Source organism: Antrostomus carolinensis, unplaced genomic scaffold, assembly GCF_000700745.2.
Source record: "Antrostomus carolinensis isolate BGI_N321 unplaced genomic scaffold, ASM70074v2 scaffold41928, whole genome shotgun sequence".
NCBI classification, from domain to species: domain Eukaryota; kingdom Metazoa; phylum Chordata; class Aves; order Caprimulgiformes; family Caprimulgidae; genus Antrostomus; species Antrostomus carolinensis.
The window spans coordinates 7,847-19,945 of NW_010333064.1; the positions used below are offsets into that span (position 1 = coordinate 7,847).

Here is a 12,099-nt window from a genome sequence, read left to right on the forward strand (position 1 = left end):
CCCCAAGCCATCATGTAAAAGGAAGAAGGCTGCTTTGATCAAGATGGAGAGTTGAAATGAGAGACCTGTGGTCTTCTCCAGCCACGTTGCTGCAAGTGAGGGTGGCCACATTTCCCTTTTTGCTCTTGAGAGTATCTGGTTGTAGGACTTGTGGAGCCAAGGAGAGCCTCTTGAATGTTTTCCAAGCTCTGAGAGTTCTCACGCCTCAGTGCAGTGAGCTTCCCGAGAGGATTGAAGGCTCAGAGTTTTCTCCAATGAGAAAACATTAACACCATCAAAATAACTGGCTGAGCATTGTAACATTTCCAGCAAAGAGATGGGGAACCAGGCAGACTTTTCATTCTGATGAGTCACTGACTTTCCCCTGATTTGCCTCTTGTAAGGGCTGTTTGGGCAGCTGCTGATGCAGGAACATGATTCTGAGTGACGGTCCCTGGGGAGCAGGACGGGGTTGCATGTTGCTTCACCTCTGAACTGGTGGATAGTTTGTCTGCCTGGCTCTTTTTCAGTAAAGTCTTGCTCACAGCTGTGGTTCTTGCCTGCCTTGATCCTGCCTCATCAGGATAGCTGGGGAGCTGATAGGGAAGAGAGCTGTTGGTGCAGAGAAACAAAATGCCCAAGTGCTTTCTCTAGCCCTAGAAGCATGAATTGGAAATCAGATGCCTTACGTTCCTAGATCTTCTTCTAACCATGCCACAGCTGGAGCACGGTCCTTCTCTAGGACTCAAGAGCTGTCCATACCCATATCCATTTCCTGAACCACTGTCCATGTTCTGTAGCTGGTCCTCAGATCCTTCTTGTGTGTTTTTATGAAGCCCACGTCTGCCTGAGAGAGGAGATCTTGGACGCTAGGCAGTTTCTGTTCTGGGGATGTCGAGGATGGAGGGACTGCAAATATATGACTTATTTTTGAGGTAAATTGTAGGTGAACTGGGAAGAACAATGTGAAATCCCATTAATGGACTAAAGAGTCTTGTCAGGAAAAGCTTTTATCTTCCATTACTCACTCTTTGTGCCTGTGACTCTATAAAATAAGATCACTGATGTGGAACTACATGGGGTGGGGACTCTGCAAACAGAGAAGGGATCCTGGTAGACTCCCAGCTTGCTCTCCAGGCTCTTTATTAATACTTAATATGACTTGGATGCACACAGGAATCTTATCTATTGGAGTAAAGGGTCATGGACACTTTTTTTCCTTGTTAGTGTATTTTTCACAGTAGAATCATGCCTTTGTTTATTAATTGAAAATGATAAAAAGGCTTTTTCCCATGTCTCTCTCCTCAAAAAGGAGGGCTGTTGATTGGTTCAAGGCCAAAAAAAGCAGACTTTGAGTCAAACTGATCTGTAGTCTCACTGCTTTGTTTAACTTTATCTGGGGAGCTTCGGTTTTATGTGGCTGCTTTTACAAAACAAAAGCAAGCAAAAAAGGAATGGTTATTGGGCAGATTTTGCTCTAACAGATACCTACCTAATTTGATCAGACTCCAGTGGAGTAAAGTTATTTAAAGCTTGGCTTGAGGAGCTGCCCAGTGTGTATGTTCATGGATCACTGTGAAAGGGCTTATTCAAGTGCATTTAAAATGTGGTGCACTGACATTAAGGAGGGCTGCTTTCCACAGGTGTTCTTTTTTAATGGTAGAAACCTGTGTTTTACTGGTTTGCAAAACCAGAGGGTGGAAGTGTGATTACTCCATGTCCAAGTGTCTAGATTGGGAAGCATGTGAAGCATACTAATGGGATAATACTAACGAGAGCTGTTAAATTATTTACATGAATTATTGAACGTGGCATAAAATACCTTCCACTGTTAATACCACTAATTAGACCACCAACATATTGCATCCATTATCATAAATAACGTGTAGGTTGAATCAGACCAATTGTTTTAGCTTCCAGTTCCTGTAATAGTTTAATTTGGCTTTAAATGGCTTTCAAAGTTGCTCCTTTTAGAGGTTTTTATCTTCTTTTATTTTCTTTTTTTTTTTCTCTCTCTCTCCTCTCCCTTCACCTTAGCTGCTTATGTAAAGTGTCTGGATGCCCCAAGTGAACTCTGCATTGTCTGCTGCTGTCCCTGTTCATTTTGTGCATGCAGTAGAATTTTCTTCTGTTTATATTCCTGAAATACAAATATTCTCAAATCAAACTCTAGAACATCTTAGAGAGGGTTTTCTGAAAGCTTTAGGGTCTTGACTGGAAAGGTAAGGAAGGCTTCAGTTCTCTATTGTGTTGTCACTGGAATTATAATGAGAGTTTTGAAGTCTGCCAAAACACATTATTTTCCTCTAAAGCCAAATTATCCAATGTTTGTTCTCCTTCCATGCAGTTTCACACCTTTTTTCTTTTTTTTCCCCTCCTCCAGGGTCTTTGTTTGACTTATTTATTTATTTATTTATTTTGCAAGTGACTTTCATGCATGCACGTCTTTTGAAACATCTTATTTGATTTTTTGTTGAAATTTTGAGAATTAGTTATTGGAGTAGAGACAAAGCATGGGAAATTTTAATATAAAAGACAATTCTTTGAGGGAGTTTTTTTAGAGCAGTTCTCCTGCGCGCTGTGTTCATGGCGACAGTGGTGTGACTCACTGAGCAAACTTCCTGGCAGTTCTGCCAGCTGTGATTTCTCAGGATTCTAAAGGAGGTGATAACTGAATTATAAATAGACGATAGGTTCCATCTGTAAATTTCAAAGCTAGATCCAGAGTTTCCCAGAAGGTGGGAGTGCTTTTTTGGACCCTGGGTTGTTTCTGGCTGTGATGTTTTGCCAAAACGGCAGACGGTGAGTCTCCAGACACGTGGACACACCGGAGTCCTTGCAGTGGGATGCTCGCTTGGTGTCTCAGTTCTGTACAGCACGGGCCCTTGGAATGACTCCCAGATTCATACTCCAGTTCAGCCCCTCGCTCTCTTATATCTGCTACCCATCAGAAACTTACCTGACCACTGAAATCCTTGTGGTGTCATGTGGGAGACCAGTGAAATGAAAATAAAGAAATACTCATAGGCTTTTAATTATTTTTTTCCCCCGAAGGCCAGGATATGAGATTGCCTAGGCAGGCATTTGAAGGACACGCATGCAGGTGTGTTTAGCTGCGCTACTCTTCTAGTTCTTCTAAATGGATGTTCTACCATCGTGTCAGTCGCGCTTTCTTAGCACAGAAAGGAGCTGAACCATGCCATTAACTTCACAGAGCCCAATTAAGGCTGGCTCTTCTGAGCTCTGGCAGAGGACCTCCAGCATCAGACTCCATCAAGTGATGTGCTGGGTGGTTGAAAAGACTGGTGAAGCTCTAGTAGCTCCTTGTACCAGAACATGGAGAGGGCTTTTCTCAGGCTTGCTTTTGAAACGAGGCATGTAGTCGTGTGGTCTCCAGCACTGGAGATGCTTGGTGGCACTTTCCAGCCAACAGGAAGTGCTAGCAGTCACTGATGGCTAATTTAAGCAGCTGCTTTTTAAAGACACAGTCAGTGGTGCCTGTTCAGCGTTTGCAGGCGGACGCTGATCTGGTGCCACTGAAATGACAGCGTGGAGATGAGTGTCCCACGGGGCTCTGAATGTATGAGAGTGGCTTCCTTTTGCGTGAACTCGCTTGGCTGGGGTGTGAACTAGGTGACCAGCAGTTTGTAGCTTAAGTGATGTTTCTGCCTCCTTTACAGACCTTGGAAGGCTTCAGGATCGTTGTCTGGGTCTCAAGGCACAGCCTGCCAGAGGCACTGGAAGTGGACTGGTTCCTGGTCATGCCCGGTGGAAGGAGGGGACCCAGCCGGCAGCAGCTAAGCCGTTCAGCTTTGCCTTCTCTCCAGACGCTGGTTGGTGGGAGCTGTGGAAACGGTACTGGTTTGAGAAACAGGTGAGGACAAAGGTAGGGTTGTTGAGACACCCACGGCTAGATTAGTGCTAAAAGCTAGGAAGCTTGATCTGCTCTGAACTCTGCATGGGAATGCATGGGTAAAGTGAGGAACTAGGAGATGGAAACCTCAAGCCATCTGTTGTGGCATTAGGAGTTGGTCCATCCAAAAGGGAACATGGCCTGCATGGCAAACATCTTCCAGCTTTTCTTCCCAGCCCTGCTGTGGCACATGCTTCCCTCTGCAGCCTCTCTCTTGACTTCATGCATTAAAATCAGTCCTGTGGGGAGTATTGTGGAAGTGGTCTTGGCCACCCTTCACTACTCACTGTGGTCACAGTGACCAGGGGTGGAAATTACACAGTGCTCAATTTGTCTTTCCCTGCAGCAGATCCCAAAGCAGTGAGTCCTGACAGATTATGAGTCCTTGTCTCTCTTGCTTGCATGCCTGCAGTACCACAGAGAGTTAGTGTGACATGTCAGACCTCAGCTATGAGTCCCTCTCCTGTGTGACAGAAAGGCAGGGCAGGAGGATGCCTATACTCTGCTTTAGCCCTGCTGGCTGCAGTTGAAACTAATTCTCACAGTTGGCAAAGCTCATCTCCATTTTCTGGGGAAGTTGGAGGCTGAAAAAGGAACACACGGTGACATTTAGATCTCCACATTTGGCATAAAGACTAAAAGGGCCCAGTGTTACTTCCTTCCATACAGAAGTTAGCAGACTAGAGAAGCTATTTGCTGCGTGTTGAGGCCCTGATCTACTTGGTATAGGTTCCTCTACAGAGTGCAGAGATCCAAGCCATTTAGCTTTGGCCTTTAAAGACTTCTCTGGCTGGACAGATGTCACAGTCTTAAATTCCTGAGGAACAAGTGACTGTTGAGACCATGGAGTCAGTGCCCCAAGGTCCTGGGCGAGCGTCACTTATCCTGGTTTCAGTCAGACCCAGGATAGTTTTTGTCTGAACTTCCTCCATCAGTTTAGTCTCCTGGAGCTTTTAGTTGTCCTGACTTCCTCTGAAGGCTAGGAAGAAGGAAGTGTGAGAACACTTCAGAGATCAGCCTCTAGGAAGTTGAACTCCTCCATTCCATTTTTAGTTGCCTCTCTTTTCAAGAGAGGAACTGTGAGCAGAAAGATGATGGGCTCTTTGCTGTACTGGAGAAGGAGGATGGGTGTTCCTGTAATGTCCTAGTGATGGGTGGAAGGACCCAGCATGAAGTGCTCGTTCTGGCACAGAGTCCTCAATGATTTTTGGTTGGAGTTGCTTCCTCAGTCTGTTCCTCTGTTCCTCCATCTGTGAGTTTACTGAAATATTTGCTGGGCACATCACAGCACCTCTGGCAGACTAATCTGCTGTCTAATGAAAATGCTGGATAAGGGCCTTGTCTGAGCTAAGAAGATGAAGCTCACCACCAGCCTTGCACCAGAAATATGAATGCAAGACTGCTGCCATCTCTTCTCTAGCAATGCCCAGTCCCAAATTCACAACCCTAAGCACTCCTTGTCCTGGAAGATGGTAGCAGTGGTGTAGAATGTTTACCAAGTGAGTGATACCTGTCTGCTTCAGGAATGGTAGTGCCATCAGCCTCTCCGCGCCTCCCATCACAGCGCTGATTACTCCAGAGCCTGTACGTCACTGCCGGATCCCTGAACTGCCATTGGATGGGAGCCTTCTCTTTGAATTCCTGTTCTTCATCTACCTACTGGTAGCCCTCTTCATTCAGTACATCAACATCTACAAGACTGTCTGGTGGTACCCATACAATCACCCTGCTTCCTGCACCTCACTGGTGAGTTCCCCAGCAAATGCCATTGCTCCTCCTTTTTCATTACACAGCTTCTTTTCATGCTTCTTCAGTCCAGGAATCACCAAGCATTTGACATTAAGGGAGTAAAGGGGAGTTCACATGCACCCCCATCAGCCAGGACCATGTCATCCCCCATTGTACAGGGGAGAAAATACATGGAAGGTGAGAGAGAGGTATCAGCAGGACTCCTTCAGTGGAAATTTCTTGCAGATACTTGCATTGCCTAGCTACCCCTAGGGTTTGAAATGGACTTGAGACTCCAGGAGCCTGCTCTCACCTGCTGTGGGTGCCCCTTCCCAGAGGAAACAACAGAGCCTGAGAGAAGGGAGATGATGCAAATTTTCCTCAGGATCTCACAGCAGGTCAGCAGCAGAGGAGTTGGGGAGGGGGATCAGATCCTCAGCTTATGTAAACCTTACAGTCTCCTCAGTTTCAGTCTCCTTCCTGGCTCAATAAGCTGCATAACCTGGTAGTGACCTGTACCTGAGTCAGCAAATCTCATCTGAGTGAAGTTAGCCTCTGAGGTGATCCTTCAGGTTCTACTGCTGCTTGGAAGCATGAGGTGGTTCCTTAGTTAACTATACCGACAGGTGGTGCTGGTGTTGCAGTTACCAGTTGCACGTTCAGGTATACAATGCTGGGCACAGCTTTCTCTGAAGAAAAAACATTCTGTTTTAGGATTACCTGAAAGGATTTAATGGTCATTTGTTTGTTCCCATCAGGAGTCAAGCGTTCTTTTTTACCCAAAATGTCCTTGAAGTCCCAAACTGCAGTATTCAGTCTGCTACCTGTTCCAGCCAGAACACATTGGATAGCTTCACTGAAAAAATCTTAAGGAGTCCAAGAGCTGTATCTAAGTTGATGCAGCCAGAGCCAACATAAAAGTTCTGATACAGATCTATGGCCTGGCCTGTGAAGATGACATTTCTCAGATGAACTTGATTATCAGGGAGCATTGGTCACTACAGACCATTTCTGAGACCAAGAGCTAAAGTGAGCTGGTGTGCTCAACTCTTGACTCCATTCTGGCTGCCCTTGCTCTGGTTCCTCAGTGGCTTTTCCTGGGAGAACTTGCAAGCTGTTCTCAATAGTAGGATCCTGATCCTAGATGTCCCTTTAACCCCAAAAATACCTGCCTGAAAGGTGGGTTTGTTTTGTTTTCAGTGGAAATCTCCATGGGAAGGAACCTCCATGTGCAGAAGATCTTGATTCTGGAGACACTCCTGCATTACTGATGTCTATCCCTCTCCCTCATCCCTATAGAGAGATTTGGGGAATGCTTACACAAGGTCCTAATGCGCTGTCAGGAGGCAGCTTTCTAGTCCCACCCCAGCTGGGTGGTTTCAGAGTCCCTTCACCTGGTGAAGACCTTTTTTCTTTCCTCCTTCAGAATTTTCACCTCATTGACTACCACCTGGCGGCGTTCATCACAGTGATGCTGGCACGGAGGCTGGTGTGGGCCCTCATCTCTGAGGTAACATTCCCACTGTTCCCTCTCCTGCCTGTAGAACTGATTGCAGAGCATGACCTGAGAAAGTTCTGCAAGTTGGATAGCTGGAGGGTTTCTTCCCCCAGAACAAGTCTGGGTGTGAAGGACTAAGATTTTGGGGATGTCCTTCTGCCTTAGAGTTTTCTCCTTGAGCCTATTCATGTCCTGCAGGATTGGGTAGCTCTGTTGCCTCTGCAGCTAGAAGGAGATGAAATGGTCCCACTTGCTTCTTTATCCCTGCAGGTGCAATTCTGTACCTCACTACCTCATGCCAGAGAAGTGGCTGAGAGAATTGCAAGTCAGGTAGCAGAAAGGCAAATAAAGAGGTTGGCCAAAACTGGGAGAGTGAACAGGAGATGAGAGGGGAAAGGTCAGGAGGAGGGTGATGTCTGAAACGACTAAAGGGAAATAGGAATAGCTGGTAGAATTGCTTTTCCAGTCCTAGTTACTTTAATAACTCTGTGACTCTGGTCATGTGACCTCAGATTTTGAGACCCTCTCTGTGTTTGTGGGAGGAGAACCAGGCCAAATCATACGTTTGAGAAAGGTCATTTTGAGGAAAATGGAAGTTCTGTCCACTGAAATGGTTAATATAACTCCAGGCTAAGCAAGAAGTTTAAAAATAAATAAATAAAAGAAAGGAACACTTATGTCCTGTTGAACAGGTGAATGGAGAAATGGGATTTCTGAAGTTCTGTTTTCATCTCTGATTCCCACCATTTTCATTTATGTTCATATGCTCCCTAAAATTTCCCATAGACTGAAAATTCTGCATTGAAACCTTCCATGCAAGTTCTTGCACATCCCATTTATTGGTTCTAACCCCTAAAAATCTTTTCATAGTTCAGTTGCCTTCTCCCCTCTGGAGACTGGAACAGGCTTTCCTGCTGTCCTTTTAAAGGTGGTGCCTCCTCACTAGACTGCAGTCTGTCCATCCAGTAGAGATGAACGGTGGAAATCTAGTTTTGGGATTGACAAGGTGCACCGTGTTCTCTTCCCTCAGCTGAGAACTGTGACGTTCCAGTTCTTAGGAAGATGAATGCTGAGACCTGTTCCTTCTAAAGGAAAGAGCAAGAAGAAATGTGTTTCAGGTTACCCTGGGCTATCACCAGAGCAATAAGGGACTTGAGCAAAAATCTTTTCTACTTTGCAGCTCTGAATTTTTTTTTAAAGGCTGTATTTTAGTCACGCCCTGCAACTTGTGCTTATTTGAATTGTCTGGATTCTACCTTTGTAAGAGAGTCAGTCTCCTAATTCTGGGAGGAAGAGGGCAGCTATCCTTCCTACAGTGCCTCCTGGCACCGCTGTCCCTCCTCCTCCTCCACAGGCACCCCCTGTGCTCATGTTCTAGCAGTAGTGTGACAGGGCTGCTGAATGTTTCTCCTCCATTTGCAGGCCTCTCAGGTGGGTGCGACATCAGTGATTCACTACATGGTGCGCCTGGTGCTGCTCACCCTCTGTGGATGGGTGCTCTGCTGGACTTTGGTCAACCTCTTCCGCAGCCATTCTGTTCTCAACCTTCTCTTCCTGGGCTACCCGTGAGTGACACCACCTTCTACCTTCAGGGTGGGGGGAAGGGTAGCTGCTTGGGGGTGGCATGAGCCACCATGGGAAGCAGAGCTGTTGGCTGTCATCTGTCTCCTCATTTTATGATTAAAGGGGAAGTAGGAGTGGCTGGGGGATGACGTGAGGAGGTGGTGCTGGGCTGATGGAGCAAATGGCCTCGTTATGCTGTTTGCTTGATGGGCCTTTACTGTGACTTGAAGACTGAGCCACTGGTTCTACAAGTGGGACTTAAAGAAGCTTCTCTGCACAGTTGTTGAAGCTGCAGCCTCTGTCCTTTTATGGGGGAGAAGAGTTGGCCACTAGCTTCTGGAGTGAGGGTTCCTGTGTGGTGTCCTTCTCACAAGGGCCAACATCTGTTGAGAAGGTGCCCCACGCTTCGTGTTAGGATGGCTGTCATGTCAGCCCTTGTTTTCTTTCTTTCCCTGCAGGTTTGGTGTCTATGTTCCTCTGTGCTGCTTCCACCAGGACAGCAGAGCACAGCCCCTACCTGCGGACTGTGGTTACTTGGTACAGGACCAGATGGTGGATGATGGGGCTTCAGCTGTCAGCAGCCTGGTCAAACCCAAAGATTTCCTCTCACTTCTGTGGGAATCCCTGAGAGAACAGTTCAATAATCCTACGTCTATCCCCACCCACAGCTGCCCCCTCTCCCCAGATCTCATCCGCAATGAGGTGGAGTGCCTAAAAGCAGATTTCAACCGCAGGATCAAGGAAGTTCTCTTCAACTCTCTCTTCAGTGCCTACTACGTGGCAGGCTTCCCTGCCACTGTGTTTTGTGAAGGTAGCTCTTGTCTGGCTTTCTCTGTGCCCCTGCCCGCCGTCTCCTTCTGAATGTTGTGCGAACTGCTGCCAGGCCGGATTCCTGGTTAATTCCCCTTTTCTCTGTCTCCCCTTTGGCAGCCCGGATAGCGGAGCATGGCTGCATCCGGAGTGCTCTAGTACTGCTCCTGGTTGGAGGATAGGTATTGCCATAAATGTGATGCACCTCTAGTCCCATCACCCCACTTACTAACTCCCCTTCTCCCACTCCCTGTCCTAGGCAGATGGATAGCTGTGTTCTTCCTAGAAAAGGGAACCTGTTGTTACCTGTCTCAGATCCAACACCCTGTGCTTTTGAGTGCTTGGATCAGAGGCTTTGATGGTCAGCCTGTTAGAAAACAGAGCCAACGAGGACGCTTGGCAAGCTAAACCCAAGAACCTCTTGTCAGTGTGGGGGGTGCATTTTTTAAGCTGTCATTTTTCTAACTTGAATGAGCTCCAGCTGGTGTAGTGAAATGGGCAGGGCTCTGCAACTGATGTGTAGCAGTCTGGGTGCAATTGGTGCTCCTGGGGCAGTTCTGTGGCAAGCAAACCCCCTTGTTATCTGCTGCTGGAGGAGGAGATGCACCAGCTGCAGCATCATCTCCTGCCCTTTGTCCTTCAGGTCAAGGAGAAGGGAGTCTTGAGTGTTTCCTAAGCTGTAACCCTCTGAAATCACTGGTCCAAAAGCGCATGCCTGTAGTGTGTGGTGTGGGTCTGCTGGATGCACATGCATTATGTCCCCTGTCATTCTTTCCTCTGTTCTGTGATGGTAGCGCCAAGTTCTTGTCTGGTCTCTTTGCAGAGCACTCAGTACTACGACATGCGCTGGTCCTGTGAGCACCTCATCATGGTGTGGATCAATGCCTTTGTCATGCTCACCACTCAGCTGCTGCCTCCCAAGTACTGTGACCTACTCCACAGATCAGCTGCCCACCTCGGCAAGTGGCAGAAACTAGAACATGGTTCCTACAGCAATGCTCCACAGCATATGTGAGTGTGGGGATGGGGAGGGGTTGGCATGCCCAGCGAGGGGCTGAGAAGACATTCTAGTAGATAAGCAAAAATCAGCAGTGCTTATCTATCTACTGAGGATGCTTCTCCATTCCCCATGCAACTCTGTTGGTCTTTCTGTTCCCTAGAAACAGAAACATCTGCTCTAGAGAGTTGTCTGAGCTCCTCTGGTCACTGCTGGTTTCCTCCCAGAAACAGGTTCTTCTTGGCCACAGGGGAAATAACTGGGGCAGGGGGTGGCCCTTTCGGATGCAGTGGGCTAGGTTCTGGCACTGGGACCCATTTGCTTACGTTACTCAGAGTCCATCTGGTGGGCTTGTGTTCACCTCTCTGTGCTTGTCCAGTGGGAGCTAGGACATATCCTCATGGCAGAGACTCTGGTATTTTTCCAGATGCAGTCCATTCCTGTGAAGCCACATTCAGGGAGGTGGGAGCACAGATGTTAACGCTCTGGCGTTCTTTCCCCGCAGCTGGTCAGAAAACACAATATGGCCACAGGGAGTCCTGGTGCGACGCAGCCGATGCCTGTATAAAGCAGTTGGGCCTTACAACGTAGCAGTGCCTTCAGATGTGTCCCATGCTCGCTTTTATGCAAGTATCTCTTCTCTTCCTTGACCTGTTACGATTGTGGGAGGGAGGAGAGGCTCAAACCTAGCTGCAGCAGAGCACATTGTGCAGAACAAAGTTCGCTGCTGCGCAACAGCCTGTTGCTGCTAAACAAAATACCTGTTTGCAGCACAGAGGCTTTCCCGTTGCAGTACCAGTGATGGCTGGACAAGACTGAAGCCACGGTGCCTTGTCAGTGCTTTCTCATCGTGGTGACACAGCTCTCCCATCAGGCAGTGGCATATTCTTAAGAGGGTTCTAGTTAACGTCGTCCAGGGAAACGGGAAACGATGTCAGCTGGCCAATAGGTTATTTCACCCGTCCTCCCACACTGCTACGTGGGTTCTTCTTACACTGCTTTCCTAAGCAGCAGCTAGCAGTGGTTGGAGGGCAAACATTTCCTCTGCCCAGCGCGGTGGTCCCTAGCTCAGCAGTGCCTGTGTACATACCCCTCCCCGCTTCTCACACTGCAACAAAGTATAGAAATCTGTCCTTTTTAACTGTTTCCCTGCAGTTCCTTTTTCACCGTCCATTACGGCTGCTCAACCTGCTGATTCTCATCGAAGGCAGCGTGGTCTGCTACCAGCTCTACTCCCTGCTGCGCTCAGAGAAGTGGAACCATACCCTCTCCATGGCCCTCATCCTTTTCTGCAATTATTACGTCTTATTTAAGCTCCTCCGGGACCGGATAGTATTAGGCAGGGCATACTCCTACCCCCTTAACAACTATGGACTGAAGGCCCAGTAGGCTGGCCAGACGTGAGCCCTTTCTCTTTCCACAGGGCAGGGAGGGAACCTCAGAAAAAAGAAAACAAAAAATATTTTCGTACAGTTCTATTTTTTTCTTGCGGCGTTTATAAATATTTAAAATATTTTATATTTTGTATACTATTGTTTTTGTGGGGTGGGAAGGGAGCCAGTGGCAATTAAATGTCGCTTTATAAACAAGGTGTTATTTTATATATATATA

At 47.4% G+C, this 12,099-nt stretch overlaps 1 protein-coding gene across 1 annotated transcript; it reads left to right on the forward strand.

Moving 5' to 3' along the window:
* The first annotated feature begins 3,638 nt into the window (after positions 1-3,638).
* Positions 3,639-12,006, forward strand: TMEM39A (transmembrane protein 39A). Its single transcript, XM_010173749.2, is given in 9 exon segments — positions 3,639-3,853; positions 5,416-5,638; positions 7,047-7,130; positions 8,541-8,683; positions 9,140-9,461; positions 9,463-9,492; positions 10,315-10,502; positions 10,994-11,114; positions 11,644-12,006. Coding segments are annotated over 9 exon segments (1,560 nt in total). The 3' UTR covers positions 11,878-12,006.
* Positions 12,007-12,099: the final 93 nt, after the last annotated feature.